This window comes from Myotis lucifugus, unplaced genomic scaffold (genome assembly GCF_000147115.1).
Source record: "Myotis lucifugus unplaced genomic scaffold, Myoluc2.0 scaffold_178, whole genome shotgun sequence".
Taxonomy (NCBI): Eukaryota; Metazoa; Chordata; class Mammalia; order Chiroptera; family Vespertilionidae; genus Myotis; species Myotis lucifugus.
In genome coordinates, this window is record NW_005871226.1 from 1,939,935 (window position 1) to 1,960,542 (window position 20,608).

Below are 20,608 nucleotides of genomic sequence, written 5' to 3' on the forward strand. Positions count from 1 at the left end.
AAGGAAGATGAGGCAAATACATTCAAACTTTCTGGGAAAGAGGTCCAGGGTGTCTTGTTAAATGCGATGAAGCAGGTTACAGAACCGTCTGCAGAAGTACCAGCCCTTTTAAGCAAACACACGTAACAACAGAAGTGTGCTCTCTGCCTACAACCATGTATCACATGGAACCCTTTTCCTGGCCCTCACACCACCATATCAAGCGTGAGAGTGGAAACCATTCCAGCTGGATCCCTTTCTTTTCTGATTTCTATGAATATGGCCACAAGGAAGTCCCTTCAAGATGGGATGAAGCAAAAGGATTCTCCCCCATCTCAGTATTTTGCTAAAAAAAAAAAAAGTCAAGTATTTTCACCTTTTAGCTAAACTAACCACTAGTTTCTCTTTATTCTCCTCTTTATGGCACATGTCATATATACCAGGTACTGTGTTCATAAATTTACATATGTTTTCATTTAATCCCTGTGACAAGCCTGAGACCAATGCTATACTTAGTCCCTTTTTATAGATGTAGAAAACTAATGGCCAGAGAGCTTAAGTAATTCCTTCCGTTTCTGTCACATTTGCATTGAGACCTTACTCCAGACCATAAGCTCTTTCCTCCAGGATCCCGACTGAGGCTATTAAAAATACCTACAGCCTGGCCAGTGTGGCTCAGCGCAGTTGAGCATCTACCCAGAACCAAGAGGTCACTAGTGTGATTCCCGGTCAGCGCACATGCCCAGGTTGCGGGCTCAATCTCCAGTAGGAGGCATGCAGGAGGCAGCCGATTGATGATGTTTCACTCTCATAGATGTTTCTATCTTTCTATCTCTCTCTCTAAAAATCAAAAAGGGAAGAAAATGTTAAAAACAAAACCCCTACATAATCACTCCCCATGTGGTCCCCACCCCTCCATGGCCCACCTGTGAGCCCTGGATGGAAGAAGCCTATTCAGGGAGTCAAGACTGTTTCCCAAAGCCTCTTAGTTATATCTGTACAACAGGCATAGCATTAGTTCCCTTTCAGATCCCCTACCTGCCCTTTTGCATCATTGTTCTCTGGTTCAAGGGGCATGGTGGAGTTGCATGAGAGAAGTGGAACAAACACTGATTAATTGCCTACTGGGTACATGATCTGGTGCTGATATGTATGATCTCATGCACTCTCAATCATCCTGCGGTTCCAGCATGAGTAAGTGCACAGGTTCTCACAGGCACGGAGGGCTGTAAACTGAGACTGACACTTAAGGCACAAAGCCAACATGGAGCTGCTCTCCATAGATGGAGCCAGGTGAGATATCCCTCATCCCTGGGGCTATGGGTCATGACAGGCTCAGCGCTGCCAAAGCAGGCAGTGCTTTAGCTTTTCCCTCAAACTGCTACCTAAGATCCAGGGATTCTCTCTGCAATTGTTAACTTGTAGAGTAGGGAAGACAGACACTCACAAAAGAGAGAATATAAATGGCCAAGGAACATGGGGATAAAAGTGTCGTATCTCATTGAAATGCAAAACTAAAACGTTGTTAAGTCTTTCACTTACTAATTTCCTGCTTTTTAAATCTAATATCCAGCACTGGCAGGGGAGGGTCCTCTCACAGAGCTGCTGGGAGTATAAACCACTGCGATAAGGTTACATACACTAAGTGATCACTTATGATATCAATGAATTCGAAATAACTCAAGGTTCCAATGAAAGATGTGGACAAAAGCGGGTTCTACAGAAAGTGACCTCGCAGGGTAATGGGACTGTAAATTCCTAACCAGGCAGGTCACGGTGGGCAGCCATGTCCCAGGCATATAACTTCTGTAGTACAAGGTTTATTTTTGCCTTAAGCAAGCCCTGTCCATTGTTTCTGTGAATCTAGGTTAACACACCTTTGAAATGCTTCTTTTCAGAGCCTTCCAAAACTCACCCACCCTCATAATCTTGTTGGCTGTCCTAGAATCTAATCCCCACCTTGCTTTCTCCCACCTTCATGTAATCCTCCTTAATTCCAAATGCATGAAAGAAGCTGCAAACTGTCATTTCTTGGAAGCATTTGAGATCCTGGTCAATTTGGCTCAAATAAATTACGATAAAAATTATCTGCAGATTTGGAACTTTATGTCAACAAAGTAGAAAAATTAGAAAAAAAAAGTAGAAAAATTAGATTCAAGATTTGCTATTATGTCAATGACAAGATGTTTTCAATGGCATTGATATGCCATGATATAACATGACGTTAAGGGCTTTATAAAGCAGAATTTTAAAAAACAAACCACCAAATATTTGTTTCATCTCTGGAAAGAAATACAACAAAATACAAGAATGTTGTTTTCCTGGTTCACAGGATTTTAAATGATTTGGATTTCCCCCTCATTAAAGCATTCTATGTTTTCTAAATGTTCCACAATGAACGTATTTCTTTGTAAATAGTTATGCAAATAATAAAACGATGACAGGATAGAAATATACGCAAACTATTAAAAAGATATAGTGAAAGAACACGTAAGTTTTCTTCCTGTTTCCATTTCACTCTGACAATACATGTGTACCCTGAAGCCTGGGAAGAAATATGGATACTTTAAAACATGTAAAATTAAAGGAGGTGGAAGAAACCACCAGTAATTACCATCGTGCAACCTCCCATAGCCTATCTTCTTCCTAGACCACTTATCAAATCCCCACAGGAAATCTGCTCTTTTTTCCAACAGATTATGCTTCGATTAGCTGAAATACCTTTCCTCTAATCCAGTGGTTCTCAACCTTCTGGCCCTTTAAATACAGTTCCGCATGTTGTGACCCAACCATAAAATTATTTTCGTTGCTACTTCATAACTGTAATGTTGCTACTGTTATGAATCGTAATGTAAGTATCTGATATGCAGGATGGTCTTACTCGACCCCTGTGAAAGGGTCGTTCGACCGCCAAAGGGGTCGAGACCCACAGGTTGAGAACCGCTGCTCTAATCATTCAAAGTCAGGAGCCTGCCTACCTAGCTTAACTGAACACAGGTTAGGAGTGAATGGAGAATTTGAAGGTAAGGGGTTCAGTAGGTATCTACACCTAGAAGAGGATCTTAATTAATCCAGGAATGCAAAAGACACAGGCAGAAATGACAATCAGGATCGGAAATGAATGAGGCTGGAAGGCAGGAGGACCATATGGAGGCGTCATGATGACAGACAAGAAATGGCCCAGAGAAAGCAGTGGCGGATGGGAAGGTACTGAGGGTGAGCCTTACAGGGCGGGGAAGGCAGGACGCCTGGGCAGCCACTTCTGTTGTGCTCCTGTCACGTCTGGTATAGTCTGATCACAAGCACTGAATACAAGCAGAATGGACAAGATGTCCCTTGCAGGCCCTTTCCAGGACCAAGAGACTGTGACTCCAGCCTCGCACAAAGGTGAAGAGGATCACCATTGTAAGCCTGCTCTAGGAAATGATGGCAGCAGCTCTGTCCTTTTATAGCTCATAGCAAATTGTATGTGACCCAATTATTAAATAGGCATTTTGTACTACTAACATCTCGAATTTCATTTAAAACTACCAAAACTCGCCCTGACCAGTTTGGCTCAGTGGGTAGAGTGTCGGCCTGTGGACTGAAGGGTCCCGGGTTCGATTCCGGTCAGGGGCATGTACCTTGGTTGCGGGCACATCCCCAATGGGGAGTGTGCAGGAGGCAGCTGATTGATGGTTCTCTCTCATAGATGTTTCTAACTGTCTATCCCTCTCCCCTCCTCTCTGTAAAAAATCAATAAAATATATATTTTTTTAAAAAACTACCGCCCTAACTGGTTTGGCTCAGTGGATAGAGCGTCGGCCTGCGGACTGAAAGGTCCCAGGTTCGATTCCAGTCAAGGGCATGTACCTTGGTGGCAGGCACATCCCCAGTAGGAGGTGTGCAGGAGGCAGCTGATTGATGTTTCTCTCTCATCGATGTTTCTAACTCTCTATCTCTCTCCCTTCCTCTCTGTAAAAAAATGAATAAAATATATTTTAAAAAAAAAACAACTACCAAAACTCTATTCAAATTAAAAGCAAGCTGCAATAATCCTGGTTAGAGCATTGTCAGGAGACGCCAAGGTCGCAGGTTTGATCGAGTCAGGGCTCATATAAGAAACAACCAATGAAGACATAAATAAGTGGAACAACAAATCTCTCTCTCTCAGGGAAAAAAAAAAAAGCTGCTTGACCAGAATCGAACCCAAAACCCTTCAGTCGGAGGGCCAATGCCCTAACCATTGAGCGACTGTCCAGGGCTTGTCTGTGAAGCTCTTTATCTGACCTTCAATTCTAAATGGTAGCTTTGCTGAGTAGAGTAATCTTGGTTGTAGGTCCTTGCTTTTCATCACTTTGAATATTTCTTACCACTACTGTTTGGCCTGCAAAGTTTCTGTTAGAAATCAGCTACCAGTCATATGGGCTCTCCCTTGTAGGTAACCTGCTTTTCTCTTGCTGCTTTTAAGATTCTCTCTTTGTCTGTAACCTTTGGCATTTTAATTATTATGTCTTGGCATGGGCCTTGTTTGGGACTCTCTGCACTTCCTGGACTTGTAAGTCTATTTCTTTCACCAGGTGGGGAAGTTTTCTGTCATTTTCTCAAATAGGTTTTCAATTTCTTGCTCCCTCCTTTCTCCTTACAGTACCCCCATGATGGGAATGTTGGGATGCTTGAAGTTGTCCCAAAGGCTCCTTACACTATCTTCATATTGTTGGATTCTTTTTCCTTTTTGCTGTTCTGATTGGGTGTTTTTTGCTTCCTCATATTCCAAATTGCTGATTTGATTCTGTGTCCTCTACTCTACTGCTGATTCCCTGTAAGTTATTCTTCACTTCAATTAGTGTATGCTTCATTTCTGACTGATCCTTTTTTATGTCATTGATGTTCTAAGTTCCGTGAGGTTCTCATTGAATTCCTTGAAGTTATCATTAAGTTCCTTGAAAATCCTTATAACCATTGTTTTAGTTCTTTTTCTGGAGATTTCTTCTGTTCTTTCACTTGGGACATGTTTGTTTCCACATTTTGGCTGCTTCCCTCTGTTTCTATGTATTAGGTAGAGCTGCTATGTCCCCTGGAATTGGTAGAGTGGCCTGTGTAAGGCCCAGTGGCTCAGCCTCCCCAGTCACCTGAGCTGGTCACTCTAGATGCACCTCTGTTTGTGTGCAACTGTCCTCTTATAGTTGAGTCCTGTTTGCTCTTGGCATCACTGGGAGGGATTTACCTCCAGGCCAATAGGCTGTGAGGACCAGCTGCGACTACAGCAAAAGGGCTGCTGTGCAGGAGACACCCTGATGGAGGACTTGCTTCAGTGGGGCTTTGGTGCTCAGAGTCCGCCCCTTGAGAGTATCGCTCTCTCGGATGTGGTAGGGCTGTAATCTGGCGTGGTCTGAAGCTGACCACCAGGTGTCCTAGCTCTGGGGACTCCATGAGGTAAAAGTCAGCTACTGCCTGTGCCTTGCCTTGGGCTACCCAGCATAAGCTACAGAGTGATCTGCAGATGGCTGCTACTTGTGTTGGGCTTGGAGGCACCCAGGAGAGGCCAAGCTGTGAACCTTGGCAGTCTGCTGCTAGTGCCAAGCCTGGGGGCACTTATTAAGAGGTATGGGGCACACTGAGGCTAGCTGCTGCTTGTTTGAGAGATTTCAGGAAAGTCTGAAGCCTGAGCTAGGACTGGCCCTTCATATGGAAAAGCTACTGCAAACAGATTAGGTGGAGCTGTAAACTGGGTGGGGCAGGGTCTCAGGGAATCACAAGGGCAGGGCGAACAGTGTGGGCCAAGTTAATGGAGACTCATATGGCTCCTGTTGGCTCTATGGTGGGGAGGTCTCAGCAAAGGAATAATGACTTCTCCCAGCAATTTTGTCTGGGAGAAAACTGCCCCCCAGTTCCTGTACTGATGCCAGACAATTTAGTTCCTCCCTGTACATACCTGGACCCTTTCAAGCTGCTGCTCCAGTGCTGGAGCTCAGAGGGAGTGGATCTGAATAAGTCCACGTATGGGCCCTTTAAGAGGAACTGTCTGCGAATTTTACTAGTAGCATCTCTTCGTGTCACTCAGCTACAATTCCCACTGGTTAAGTTATGGGGACTTCTCTTCCCAGCACTGGAACCCTGAACTGAGGGGTCTGGTGTGTGTGGGGCGGGGAAGAGGGGGGTGCGGGGGGTGGGGGAGTTTGCCTTGAATCCTTTGCTCCTCATGGGGGCCTCTGCAGCCAAGATATCCTTCCCAATTAAAACCACCACACAGAGGTGTCAAACCAGCCTGTTCCGCCCCTCCGCCCCTCCTACCAGTCCCATTGTGGCTGCTTCTTCAATTCTTAGTTGTAAGGCTTCCATTTCAACCATCTGAATGATGGTTTTTCTGTAATTTAGTTGTAAATTCTGATGTGGTTATATGAGGAGGTAAGTACTATGTTTATCTACTCCACCATCTTTTCCTTTCAAGAGTGGTTTTCTTTTTTCTTTTTTTAATATATTTTTATTGATTTTAAAGGGGAAGGGAGAGAGAGAGGGAGAGATGGAAACATCAATGATGAGAGAATCTTTGATCAGCTGCCTCCTGCACGCCCCCCTGGGGATTGAGCCCACAACCCTGGCATGTGCCCTTGACCGAAATCAAACCCAGGACCCCTCAGTCCGCAGGCCAACGCTCTATCCACTGAGCCAAACCAGCCAGGGCAAGTGGTTTTCTTTTTTAAACCAACACTTTAGGTAACTTTCTACACATCAAGTCATAATCCTAGTCTGTAAAATACTAGCACTGAATATAATGATGTGTGTCATTAGTCTTTACTGAGTGATATCACCTGTCTAGGAAAACTACCTCCATCTTGGACGCTGCTGCCATAATGCAAAGCATGGCCATTTGGGCTCATTAAGTCATTCATTCAATCTCCCATATTACAATACAAGTCTGACGTTGGGTTACAGGCGATTTCAAAAGAACACAATTTTGGAGATGAACTTAAGCCTTCGACATCCTCCAGTGTTGAGTAAGCACTGGGCCTGCTTTACAACATTGACCGCAACACATGCTTCCTTCCTGGAGTTAATCTCATCAGGTGAGCTCTAGGCAGAGAACAGGGCCAAAACCATACGCAGCCAACAGGGCTCCTGGAGACTGGCTCACGTGAAAAGCATTTGGTTTTCAAGTGCCTTAGCCTTCACTGAAAACATGAGTATTAAAGCTAATCCTATGTTGATTCAATACAGAAACTACTTTAGAGTGATCCAAGAAGAAAGGAAGACGGGGAATGCTGTTACCGGGAGGGTGAAGAAAGTGGGGTGCTTCGCTTCGTCTTCATATTTGCCTTCCGTTGAACTCCCAGCCTCCATGGACTTGGATGTAGTGTTTTTACCAATGCCCATCATTAAGAGAAAGTGGCTGGTTTGGTTGTTGGGCTGCACTGGCTTGTTCAAGCAGCGATCCCAGGATCGGAGTTGGCTTTTCTGGCGCCTAGAGCACCTGATTCTCAGGCAGAGATGAACCCCACAAGCACCATCTCTTAGCACCTAGAAAAGAGAGAGCAGCCAAATCACCACAAGCACAGAAACAACACAAGACACATGGTCATCGCATTTTTCTTCGGAAAAGTCCAAGTACAAGTTATGCCCAAACATCCAAAAACATATTACTTACTACACTTTTCAAGTCCCCACTCCTCTGCATTTACAGTCATTCACTGATTCTCAATATCCCCTGGAGAGGAGATCATATCTCATAAAAAAATATCAGAATACTAGGGATTAAGAAATAGGTATTTCTTTGACGTGCATTATGGTCTATGTTTTATAGCCCAGTATTATCCAACAGAACCTTTTGCAATGATGGAAATGTTCTACAGCCGCCTTGTCACTTTCCATAAGAGATGTGACTAGTGTAAAAGAAAAACTGAATTTTTAATTGTATCTCATTTTAGTTTTGATTTAAATAGCCACTTCTGGCTAATGGCAATCATACTACATAGTGCAGTTATAGCCAATTTATTATGATTGCCTGGATATTAAAATTCTAAATTCCCTATAGGTGCCCAATTAAATGCATTAAAAAAGGTGGGGGATAAAACCAATCTAGGATGGAGTGACCACGCAGAATTCCAGATAAGTGGAAAGACGAACTTTAAATGGGCTAGAATACCACACAAAAAAATAGAACCAAAACATTCAGTATCTATTAAATAACAACATAAACATAAAGAAGAAGCCAAAACCGGTTTGGCTCAGTGGATAGAGCGTCGGCCGGCGGACTGAAGGGTCCCAGGTTCGATTCCGGTCAAGGGCATGTGCGTTGGTTGTGGGCACATCCCCAGTAGGAGATGTGCAGGAGGCAGCTTATCGATGTTTCTCTCTCATCGATGTTTCTAACTCTCTGTCTCTCTCCCTTCCTCTCTGTAAAAAATCAATAAAATATATATTTAAAAAAAAAAAAACATAAAGAAGAAATCCAACTGCCTCCCCCCAAAATGGAGGGGAGGTAAAATAGTGAGAGATTAGGGGACGGGGGGAGGAGGTAGGAGATCAACACTACTGGGGCCCAAGATGGACCTGATGTGCTCTAAGAACCTCAGAGAAGCTGACACTTAACAAGGAAAAGTGCAATGCTGCAGGCTAAGAGAAAACCTAGCCGAAAGTCAACAGCAGGAAAGTACTGAAAGAATCCTATGCAGCCAAGTTTTGGTGAAGAAGAAAATAAAAACCTCAATTTCAAACAACAGGAGTATAATTTGGACAATAAAGATCCACCCAATGGCTTCAAAAATAAAAGACACAAAGGATCCCTCCCCCTTCGAGGGCTGGCACATGTAAAATAAAACATGCCTAGGTATGCCTACATTTTAATGGGGGAAAGGAGCACAAGCAGGCTTCTAGGTGAGAAGGGACAGACAGCACATTCACCGGCACTCTGATTAGAATGATGTCAGGTCTTAGCACCAATTAATTTCCCGCTGAGAATGAATAAACCTGGCCAAGCTGTCCAGCAAATGTGGAGACGCACCTATAAGACGTTTAGAAATACAAGTAGGAAACCTCCTGTTCAAGGGATTCTGTTAAGGGCACTTTTCATTCAACAGATACTTTGGGTGAGCCAGGAAATTTTGAAATATAAACAAAAAAGAGAAAGATTTATACAGAATTCAAGAGTTAAAATAGTTGCCAGAACATTAAGTTCTGCCCCAATGCAATAGAGGAGCTGGGTGCACACATCTTTTTTTTTTTTTTCTGAGGTGGCTCTTTTGGTTTAAATGTTCATGCACATTTTGCATTCTTGTTCATATCATGTTTGTTTAAAGCAGTGGCTCTCAACCAAGGGTCATTTCTCCCTCCAGGGACATTTGGCAATAGCGAGACATTTTTTTGGTCATCACACCTGGGGAAGAATGATTTATATCTAACAGGTAGTGGCCAGGGGTGTTGCTAAACATCCTACAGTGCACAGGAAAAAGCCCATAATAAAGAATTATCTGGCCGAACCGGTTTGGCTCAGTGGATAGAGCGTCGGCCTGCGGACTCAAGGGTCCCAGGTTGATTCCGGTCAAGGGCATGTACCTTGGTTTCGGGCACATCCCCACTGGGGGGCATGCAGGAGGCAGCTGATCGATCTCTCTCATCGATGTTTCTAACTCTCTATCCCTCTCCCTTCTTCTCTGTAAAAAATCAATAAAATATATTAAAAAAAAAAAAAAAAGAATTATCTGGCCCAAACATCAACCAAGACAAGCAACCCTGGTTTTCAGATATTTCCCTCCTGGCCATTCCTGTAATGGCTGCTTCCTGGAAGGCACGCCGTCACGTGGAACCTCTTAGCCTAAGCATTCAGAGCTCCAAGAAGGAAGTGTTTTAAGTGTCAGATAGAATTATACACGGATCATTTATTTGAAACCTTCAGTGCTCAAGATCTAGCCACCTCAAGGTACCAACATCATGACCTCAGTTTCTATACTATTGTTCTTAGTCCTCAGTTCACTGCGTTTGGTGCTGTCTGTTGTTGAAGTAGAAGCCGGAGATGCAATCGCTCATTAGGTCTGGTTGTCAGCCTTACAGGCGTTTGTGCCTGTTTGGAGGCACATGCACAAAAGGAAATGGACAGGTGTGACACTGAAGGGCCTCCTGAATTAAACTTGCCCTAAAAGCATTTGTGCTATTGAGGTTAAAAACTGAGCTGTTGGTGTCTGAAAGTTCCCAAGAAACAGTAACTAGGGTACTGAAACATTCGTAGTTGTTTCCCTATAAATGGGAATAAACTGATATGTATTACATGAAGTTTTTTTTTTTTCACAACAGATAATGCACTGAATATGTAGAATATAATTTATATCTGCTAGTTAGAAAGAGGGTCAAAGAAATTTACATAAATAATATTTCATAGCATCAAAATTCACAAAGCACATGAAATTGGAAGAAGGAAGCTCCTGCCCAGAACCCTAGGAGGTCACCACTGTTCAGTTGTAGTCACTTGCCTTCTACATCGGTGAGGAATCTTTTCTCCATATTTCTATTAGATTTTTGTTTTGTTATCCCCAAAGTTAATACTGTACTTAGATATGAAATACAGCCCATCAAAACTTTAATTTATTTGAGGAAGAGGGGGAAGGTTTTAAAAAATAAGTTCAATGTACCTAATATTGAAATGGAGAAAAGATTTAATGAAAGAGCAGGTTTTTGTGGATGACCTGCTGCTCTCCCATAATGCTGGAATTATCGGAATAAACGCTCATATGATTTAAAAATAATAATAATAAGATTTAAAATACTGTAATATAAAAAAAATACTTTGTGTTGACACTGAAATGGAGAAGAGGTTTAATGTTTTAAAAAGCCCTATTAACTGAGTAACACCCCCACGGAGAGAAATACTATATTAAATATAAACCTATTATGTTGTATATATGTATTTTTTAAAAGGTACTTCCCTCTTCCCAAAAATGGCATCCCAAACGTGCCATGTGGGTCCTTAGCACAAGATCACCAAGATCACGTCCCCCAAGGGAGAAACGTGCCAGTTTGAGAATCAGGGACATGCCTATCACCAAATAGAGCAAAGCCCATAATAGAACAAGTCTATGGGACTTGCTGTGGCTTAGTGACTTTTTAAATAACTTTCCTTTTTCAAGAACAGGGACAAGTGGATTATTATATTTCTTCTTCATCTTTTCTGCTATTTGTAGGGGATATGAAGACCCACTTATGCACTTTCCAAAGCATAAAAGTGGGGACTTGCTATATTCAAAGGGGAAGTTGCAAACATCACTTAGAAAACCCTAAAGGCTCTCTCTACTGGTAGCCCTGACAGAGATTGTGTGTGTTTACTTAGAATTAATCTTTTTCCTACATTTTTAATTAAAGTGTTCTGCAACAATTCAAAAAATAATAAACAATCTACATCTTGATCTAGCCACTGCCACCCATAACGTCCCCAGATCTGGCGGGGGGGTAAGAGGGGTGGAGATACAACATGACAATGAACATTCCTAAGAAGATCTGCCTGAAGTAGTCCCAGGGATCTTTACCTTGACAGCCAGCAGCTTGTTTTCCAAAAGATATGACAGGCAAAGAAGATGGTGAAATACTGCTAGATTTTCACAAGACCACATGCCATACAGTCATATTCAGAGACACCCACAAGCTCTTTGCTCCACAGTCCCGCCCCATCGTCTTTAGCCTGCCAGAAGAGCTTTCCAACCCATGAGGACCCATGTTAACTTCAGGGGAAATGATGAACTTTTTTTATAAAACTGATTTGAGAGAGGAAGGGAAAGAGAGAAACATCAACCTGTTGTTCCACTTATTTATGCATTCACTGGTTGTGTCTTATATGTGCCCTGACCGGGAATCAAACCCGCAACCTTGGTGTATCGGAACGACACTCTAACCAACTGAGCTACCTGGCCAGGGCAAAAGGATGGAGTTTTTAATGTAGAATACATTTACTCTCCCAGGTTAATTTGGTCTGCATGTTTGTTTCAGACATGGCCATTCACCCTCCACACTGTCCCCAGCATCAGGCACAAAGGGGACAAGTTCCATCCTGACAAGAACACTTTCCACCAAGTAGTCTGTACATTTTTCCCTACCAGGCGTTTAACTGACTCTACAAGCTGTACTGGGAGGACCCACCCCCTCCTTTTGCCTGTCTCTTACACAGCAACATCCTTTAGAGCAGTGGTTCTCAACCTTCCTAATGCCGCGACCCTTTAATACAGTTCCTCATGTTGTGGTGACCCCCAACCATAAAATTATTTTCGTTGCTACTTCATAACTGGAATTTTGCTGTTATGAATCGTAATGTAAATATCTGATATGCAGGATGTATTTTCATTGTTACAAATTGAACATAATTAAAGCATAGTGATTAATCACAAAAACAATATGTAATTATTTATGTGTTTTCCGATGGTCTTAGGCAACCCCTGTGAAAGGGTCGTTTGACCCCCAAAGGGGTCGCGACCCACAGGTTGAGAACCGTTGCTTTAGAGTGTCCTGAAAACTCAAATGAGCACAAGAGGGGAGGGGACCCTAGAAAGCGCGGGGCAGGATGTTCTGAGAAGGGCTTGGGGCAGAGGACTGCACAGCTTGGGCAAGATGGGCTTCCTAGTCGGGCAAGTGGAAGGAAGAAGAGGAGAGGACAGTGAAAACTGAACAAAGAACCGGATCCTTGGAAGTCCCAAAATGACAGCATCCACAGCCCAGCACTCGGAGTGATGAAGTAAAGACAGCCTCAAGGGCAGAAACAGCCCACTAACCAGATCAGAATGTTCCAACCTGCAGACTGAACTTTTGTGCGGGGAAATGCCAAGGCTCAGAGGCAAGCACAGCAAAAGATAAGGAAGGGGGAGAGTGGAATTTAGGGTATGTGTTAAAATTTTTGTGAAAACAAAAGGCAAAATCCCCCAGGGAATCTGACACTGGGGGCTAACCACTCACAGTCCCCCATCACCCCTCTTCTTACTCCTTGGGAAAGAAAAATCAACAAGGCCACTTGCTATTTTGGCCCTGACCTCAAGGCAAAGGGAAAAGGAGGGGCTGACGGATGAAAGGTCAGGTTCACCAACAATGAAAATGATGAGGACACCCATTAAGAGTAGTAACAGTTTTCCAGCTAAGTACCTACGTGTGCCAGGCACACCTCTTCCTTCTCATTATGCAAATGGAATTCTTTTTCCCATAGTGTTACTTGACTTGCACACTAACTCTACAAAAGTAGAAACAGAGCTTCAGTAAAGTTAAGTAACTTGCCAAAGGATGCACAGCTATAAGCCGTGGAAGATCAAACTACGGTCAATAGTCCTGTCCTAACAATGTTTATACAAACAATACATAAAATTATGCTCAAGTGACAACCAACCTTCTAGAGCAGTGGTTCTCAACCGTCCTAATGCCATGACCCTTTAATACAGTTCCTCATGCTGTGGTGACCTCCAATTTCATTGTTACAAATTGAACATAATTAAAGCATAGTGATTAATCACAAAAACAATATTTAATTATATATGTGTTTTCCAATGGTCTTAGGCGACCCCCAAAGGGGTCGCGACCCACAAGTTGAGAACCGCTGTTCTAGAGGAATACAGCCCAGGCCAGCTGGCCTGCAAGCACTGCTTCTGCTTGGCCTGCTGTGCAGTCCCTGCCCTCCTTGTGATGTGAGGGAGCTCTGAGGGGCAGGGACGGCTAAAGCCCGCCCTCCTCAGACCAAGAGTCCCAAACCTGTGCAGCCTGGTCACTCCACAGCCCAAGCCATCCTCTTGTCAGCAGTACAACATCCTCTTGTCATTTTCTTATTCCATCTCTACCACTTGTCCATACTGCCGTTAGCACAACCATGCTATGGAAACTGCCACGCTCTTTGATGATGTCACAAATGACAACAAATTCCTTAGGAAGGCTACAAGTTCACTGTGTGAAGCTTGGCCCCCACCATGCTGTCATCTCTGTCTTTCGGGTCTTGAAGGTATTGGGTCCTCTTCTAGCCTTTGGGTTCTTGCACAAGCAGTCCCTCCCAAACAAGCATCCTTTCCCTTGGGGGAGCCCCCACCAGTGCTTCCTGATGGGGTCACACCTCTTTGCATGTCTGGGAACCATGAAGATGGTTCTAACACAGTGAGACGGCGTTCTGCACCAGACAGGTACAGAACAAGAGGCAGTATTCACAGCCTGCAGCCCCAACTCTCAGTGCCGAATTTGGCACCCATATAAAAGGCTCCCCAAAATTTGTGGAATGAATAAATGATGCTTTAAAAAAAGGGCCCTGGCCAGTTGGCTCAGTTGGTTAAAGCATTGTCCTGATATGCCAAGGTTGTGGATTCAATTCCCAGTCAGGGCACATATAAGAACCAACCAATGAATGCATACATAAGTGGAACAACAAATTGATATCTCTCTCTCTCTCTCTCTCTTTCTCTCTCTTTCTCTTTCTCTCATCAATGAAAACAATAAAAAATAAATACCTGATATCTGAGATTAACAATAGATACATTTTAACGTCAGGGAAAAGGCAGGGTGCAGACATTGCTGCTATCATTCAACTAACAGATGAGGTAAGTGTTTGAAAGGAAAACACCAAATTATAACCATATCAAGAGGTAAGAAAATCTGAGAGAATCTATATGTAAATGGCCAGGTAGAAAACAGATGAGCAAACCTCCTTTGATGTTGACTGAAACACACCCCAGATGCCAGCAATAAGCATCTAGATCAGAAGATGGCAAACTACTGCCTGGACTGGTTTTGTATGGCCCCCAGCAAAGAATAGTTTTCACATTTTTAAAGGGTTATAAACAACAACAAGGAAGAACAAGTGACAGAGGCCACCTGGCACACAAAACCTAAGATATTTACAGAAAAGGTTAAGAGGATAAAAGAATTCTGTTTAAAATGACAATAATAGCTTTAAATACTTAATACATTTAACCAAAAATGTACATAAACTATAAACTATTACTAAGAGCCATGAAAGAGGTTAATAAAAGTATAAACTATTACTAAGATCTATAAAAGAGTTTTCAATAACCAGATATCTTATGATTCTGGTGGCCCCACTGGTATGTATATGCATCTACTATATGTAAACTATAGTTCAATAAAATCAATTTTTGAAGAAAAAAAATTTTAAGTGTCTTCTCCCACACAGTCTGATTCCAGGGGTCTGGGTTGGAACCCAGGAACCACCATTGTTAACAAATGCACAATGTTCTGATGTTAACTAATGGTCCTCAGATCCCCTACACCAGTGGTTGGCAAACTGCGGCTCCTGAGCCACATGCGGCTCTTTGGCCCCTTGAGTGTGGCTCTTCCACAAAATACCACGTGCGGGCGTGCACGTACAGTGCGATTGAAACTTCGTGGCCCATGCACAGAAGTCGGTTTTCGGCCTGGGCGAGTCTATTTTGAAGAAGTGGCATTAGAAGAAGTGGGGGGTGTCGGTTGGTCGGGCGACGCGGCACGGGGGAGGCACGCACGATTCATGCACGAGTTGAGTGAGCCAGTCAGTCAGCAGTCTCATTGTGCAGTGGTTAGTTAATTTTAGGGAACGCTGTGGAGGTGAGTGAAAGAAGATGTAGTGTCGAGGATTGAGAAAGGTATGTTGAGATGGTTTGGACGTATAGAGAGGATGAACGAAAGGAGACAGACAAAAAAAGTATACAAGACGAGTGTGGATGGGAGAGTTGGAAGGGGTCGACCTCAGCGAACGTACCTCAATCAGATTGAGGACATTTTTAGCAAAGGCCAGCGTAGGAGTACCCTAATTAAGTTAATAACAATGTACCTACCTATATAGTTTAAGTTTAAAAAATTTGGCTCTCAAAAGAAATTTCAATCGTTGTACTGTTGATATTGGGCTCTGTTGACTAATGAGTTTGCCGACCACTGCCCTACACCTTTGGTGGCCTGGTGTGGCATACAGCTGTTTTCTCTGCTTCCATAAACCTATCCGGGCAGGTGAGAGTATGACTAAGACGATTCTGGGATAAAGAAACTCAAAACCTTTATTGGCCAAGTGGTAGCTTGGTCTTTACCAAGACACAAACAAGAGCTTTCAGAGGTGGCCAGGTTCAATGATAAAGCACATTTTAAAAGCCAATTCATGGTTCTCTGCTTAAATCCCATCATTAGGGGATTATAGCTGAGCTGTGGCTGCTCCATTAAATTCTGCTCAATGCTGTCATTTGACCGAACCCTTTGAACCCAAGCCAAAAAAAGATTATTGGAACAAATAACCTCTATTTGTATATGATCAACCCCCTTTAAGTGTACTTAATTAAATGGTTGCCTAATACATAGGGTCCTGCCTTAGGAAGTTGACACTTCTGACACTGAGCCTAGCTGTCATTATTCTACTTAAGCGGCAATGAGTGAGGGCATGGTTATTGTTTGATCTTGTGATAATGGTTATGCAAACAGGGTGTAACTGAAAAAACACCAGTCATCCTACAGCCTTTTCCAAAACATTCTAAGAACTCTTACTCTTGTTTTTCAAACTGCAAGTCACTACCCACTTGTGAGCCATGAAATCAACTTAGTGGATCTCAAACAGAATTGTTTAAATGATTAAATATACAGGACAAAAAACTTCAGAGCACATCTCACAAGGGAACTTAGTTTTGTACTATGGCTTTGTACTATGCTTTGTACTATGGCCCATCAAATACGGCATAAAAGTCACCAAAGTAACTAAAGTTCTGCCCAGTAACATAAAAGGCATATTCCAAGAACCCAATTTAAATCAGGTTATTTGCTGAGCTTCAACTAATATTCCCATAAAGATAATTTGCCAAAGTGGTAAAAGGTGACTGAGACTAATATTATACTATCCCCGCTCTACAACGATGGAGTGCCCAGAATCAAGGCCTCAGAGTGGCTTTCTTCAAACTCTATCGAGCTCCAAACTCAGTGGTTGAGTGTTGACCTATGAAATAGGTGGTCACGGTTCAATTCCCAGACAGGGCACATGCCCGGGTTGCCGGCTCAATCCCCAGCATGGGGCAAGCAGGAGGCAGCCAATCAATGATTCTCTCTCATCACTGATGTTTCTCTCTCTCTTTTCCTCCCTGAAATCAATAAAAATATATTTTTTAAAAATCTATCGAGCTCCAAAATAACCATCCACTTCAATAACTGTAATCAAGAAAACCTTCATGTTGACCAAAATCACCCCAATAAAATAAAAAAAGGAAAACCTCTGTGTACCCCTGAAACCTATACAATTTTATTAACCAATGTCACCCAATAGTAAATAAATAAATAAATAGGGGCAGGAGGGGGAGGGAGGGATCAAGGAAGGGAGGGACAGAGAGGGGGAGGGAAAGAGAGAAGAAATTAAGAAAACCTCCTATTATACCTCATGAGCTGTGTCAGTCTTCTGTCACTGTTTTGGTTTGTGGATTTATTCTCTTAAAAAGAAAATTAAAAAATAAGCCAGATAGTCCTGGCTAAGTAGCTCAGTTGGTTAGAGCATTGACCAGATATGCCAAGATTGCAGGTTAGATACCTTATCAGGGCACACATAAGAATCAACCAAGGGCCCTAACCGGTTTGGCTCAGTGGATAGAGCGTCGGCCTGCGGACTGAAGGGCCCCAGGTTCAATTCCGGTCAAGGGCATGTACCTTGGTTGCGGGCACATCCCCAGTAGGAGGTGTGCAGGAGGCAGCTGATCGATGTTTCTCTCTCTTCACTGTTTCTAACTCTCTATCCCTCTCCCTTCCTCTCTGTGAAAAATCAATAAAATATATTTTTTTTAAAAAAGAATCAACCAAGGAATGCATAAATAAGTGAAACAACAAGTCAATGTTTCTCTCTCTGAAAAAATAAATAAATAAATAAGCCAGATAAAACCCGGACTTCTGAGGGGGAACCCAGGATTAGGGTCCAGGTTCCATCTCGGGAACCACCCACTGAGAACCCAGGAGGAAATGTCCTTTCAAGGCCACACCCCCATGGCCCACCTGACTTGGAGGCATGATGGGCCTATTTAAAGAGGAATTAAGGGCTGAGCTGCTCCTGAAATTAAGAAATCGTGCCCTCCCATCATCAGCACTTAGTAGTAGTCCCGAGTTCAAAGCATTCAACCACTGAATGCATTATTCACTAAGACTGCTCCCCAAGAGTAGAGTCCCCTTGTGTACAATTCATCTTTATAGTCCCAGCTCTTAGCACAGAATAGGTTCTCAGTAAATGTTAATGATACACATTTACCCCAAATAGATGGCACTGAATGAATACTACATAGAAAACATAAACGCAAACGATACAATAAGAATCTGTGATAAGCCGAACCGGTTTGGCTCAGTGGATAGAGCGTCGGCCTGCGGACTGAGGGGTCCCGGGTTCGGTTCTGGTCAAGGGCATGTACCTTGGTTTCGGGCACATCCCTAGTAGGGGGCGTGCAGGAGGCAGCTGATCGATCTCTCTCATCGATGTTTCTAACTCTCTATCCCTCTCCCTTCTTCTCTGTAAAAAATCAATAAAATATATTAAAAAAAAAAAAAGAATCTGTGATAAGACTCACTTGCCCCATAGCAACAACCCTGCTCCAAGGTGGAAGAAAGGGGCCCCTGGGCGAATAGTGCTGGATTACTTAAGAGTCACTTAAAATGGAGAGGAGAACCTCAACTGTGGGCAAGAGAGGACACAAAGCTCCTGGATAGACGTGGCAAATCTTCCTGGATCATATACAGGGTGAAGTGGGTAGGGAGCATGATTCCTAATTGAAAGCAAAAATTTTTGGTGCATAAAGTAAAATGCACAAGTGATAAAAACAAAACAGATGTTAAAGACTATGCCCTGCCTTCAGAAGACCCCTTCATTCCTAAAAGCCCTTGGTACAGAATAAGCTCTAGTCCCAAAATAAACTCTAAGTCCTAAAAAAGCACTTAAATCCAGCCCGATATGGCTGTTTGCTGATGTTGGTTTACACAGCCTGAGTCATGAAAAGCAATGGCCAATCTATATAGATGAGAAGGTACTGAATCGTCGACTACCCGGTTAGGAAAAAGATAAGTCAAGTGTACAGTAAAAGGTCAAAGCTGCTGACATCGTGTTGGTGTGGGGGCTTTAAAATACAAAGTCACCAGCAATCTTTGTTTTCTGACCTAATGTTGTAGGAAAGATCACCTAACAGAAATCTCTTCCCGAAATTTTATTTCAATAAAATTATGACAAGACCTTAAGACTCATCATCCTCACCATTCCTCTCTTGCCCCAGGTGCCATCCACTTGGTCCACACTGACGTGCAATTCCCAGGTCTTAGCTCAAAAAGCCTCCTCCTCCAAGAAGCATTCCTGGGTTAGCAGCCCTTCTTATGTGTTTCCAAGGCACACAGCTTCTTTGTCCAGCTCCCCGACCAGGAAGGGATAGGGGCAGGAACACAGTGTCCATCACAGGAAAGGCATTCAAATATTTAGAGAAAACCTACACATTTTTCCATGGGCCAGTCATATAGTAGAAACAAAACCTAATCCCTGCCCTCCAGGTTTATTCAAGGATATCGTGTGGCTGAGACAAGAGAGGGGAGAGGGAGAAGTAGTGAAGCAAAAGGTAGAGCCTGTGGACCAGAATTAAAATATAAATGTATATTTGAAAAAGGTCAAACAGAATCAAGATGGGTTTTACTGCATTTATTTCTACTGTGTGTGACTTAACGTATCATCTCTTGTGCAAATGATTTTTTTTCATTTAAACACTACTTTCAATATATTAATCAGTCATTACAGGGGACACCAAAAAGTTAATTTTACACAAAATTTTAATGACAGCATAAAAAGCGCAGAACTGACTGCCTATCATATCGGTGGGGTGAGGTGGGTAGTGAGCATGATTCCTAATTGAAAGCAAATATTTTGTGGTGCAAACATGATTTCATGTAATCCTCATCAAAATTCTGAGAAGGGTGGTTATTGGTTCTAGAGTTTAGAAAACAGGCACAGAAAGGCTGACTCACCCTTGGACAAAAGCCAAGGACAAGTGGCAAAAGCAGCAATTATTTTGGGAGCGAAAGCTGCTCCTGTTCCCTCAGAGACCAGCAGAACAAGGCTCTGAAGATGAGCAACCAGAGGTCATTTCTGAAGGTCATTCTGGAGGAAGCCAAGGAATGCCCCGTTACTGTCAGGGAATGGAAAGAAAGAAGCTTTTTCCTCTTCCACATCTCCAAATGTCATTTGATGCCCCTTCTCACCCACATTCCAGTACAAGGACAGCCTTGGGTGCCAAGGTAACTTCCAGGGGCTGGCTCTGCCCTGCTAACCCTGTACCCCACTTTCTATTGCTCTAGCACCCAGCTCCATCCCTCCTTTGCAGCACAGCTGATGGCTCCTCCGTCACCTCCAGCTACTGTTGCCACTGCTGCCTGTGTGCTAGGAGAAGCATTTCAAGTAACTGTTCATTCCACGCCTCAAGTTCAATGTACTTATCAGCCCGCTCCCTGAATTCCTCTTCAGACCATACCATTCCTCTTTGGCATGTTTTCATCCTTTCCTCTGTCCCAAGTGCCAAAGCCAAATTTCCTTCTGTCACCTGCAGAGAGAGGTCTAGCTCCACCTTTCCCTTATTCCCTAACTACCCATTACACCTGCTCAGTTTTGCTGGACTTCGGTACATTTACCTAGTTCAGTGGTCGGCAAACTGCCGGCTCGCGAGCCACATGCGGCTCTTTG

At 43.2% G+C, this 20,608-nt stretch overlaps 1 protein-coding gene across 1 annotated transcript in view; it reads right to left on the minus strand.

The window, feature by feature from the left end:
- Window positions 1–19,163, minus strand: part of SLC23A2 (solute carrier family 23 member 2) — a 91,819-nt gene extending 72,656 nt beyond the window's left edge. The window contains exons 1-2 of the mRNA XM_023760270.1: window positions 19,142–19,163; window positions 7,213–7,476 (exon numbers count right to left, since the gene is read on the minus strand). Of these exons, the coding sequence (XP_023616038.1) occupies window positions 7,213–7,476; window positions 19,142–19,144 (267 nt within the window). The 5' untranslated portion in view covers window positions 19,145–19,163. The remainder of the gene's footprint in view (window positions 1–7,212; window positions 7,477–19,141) is intronic.
- Between the last annotated feature and the right edge of the window lie 1,445 nt (window positions 19,164–20,608).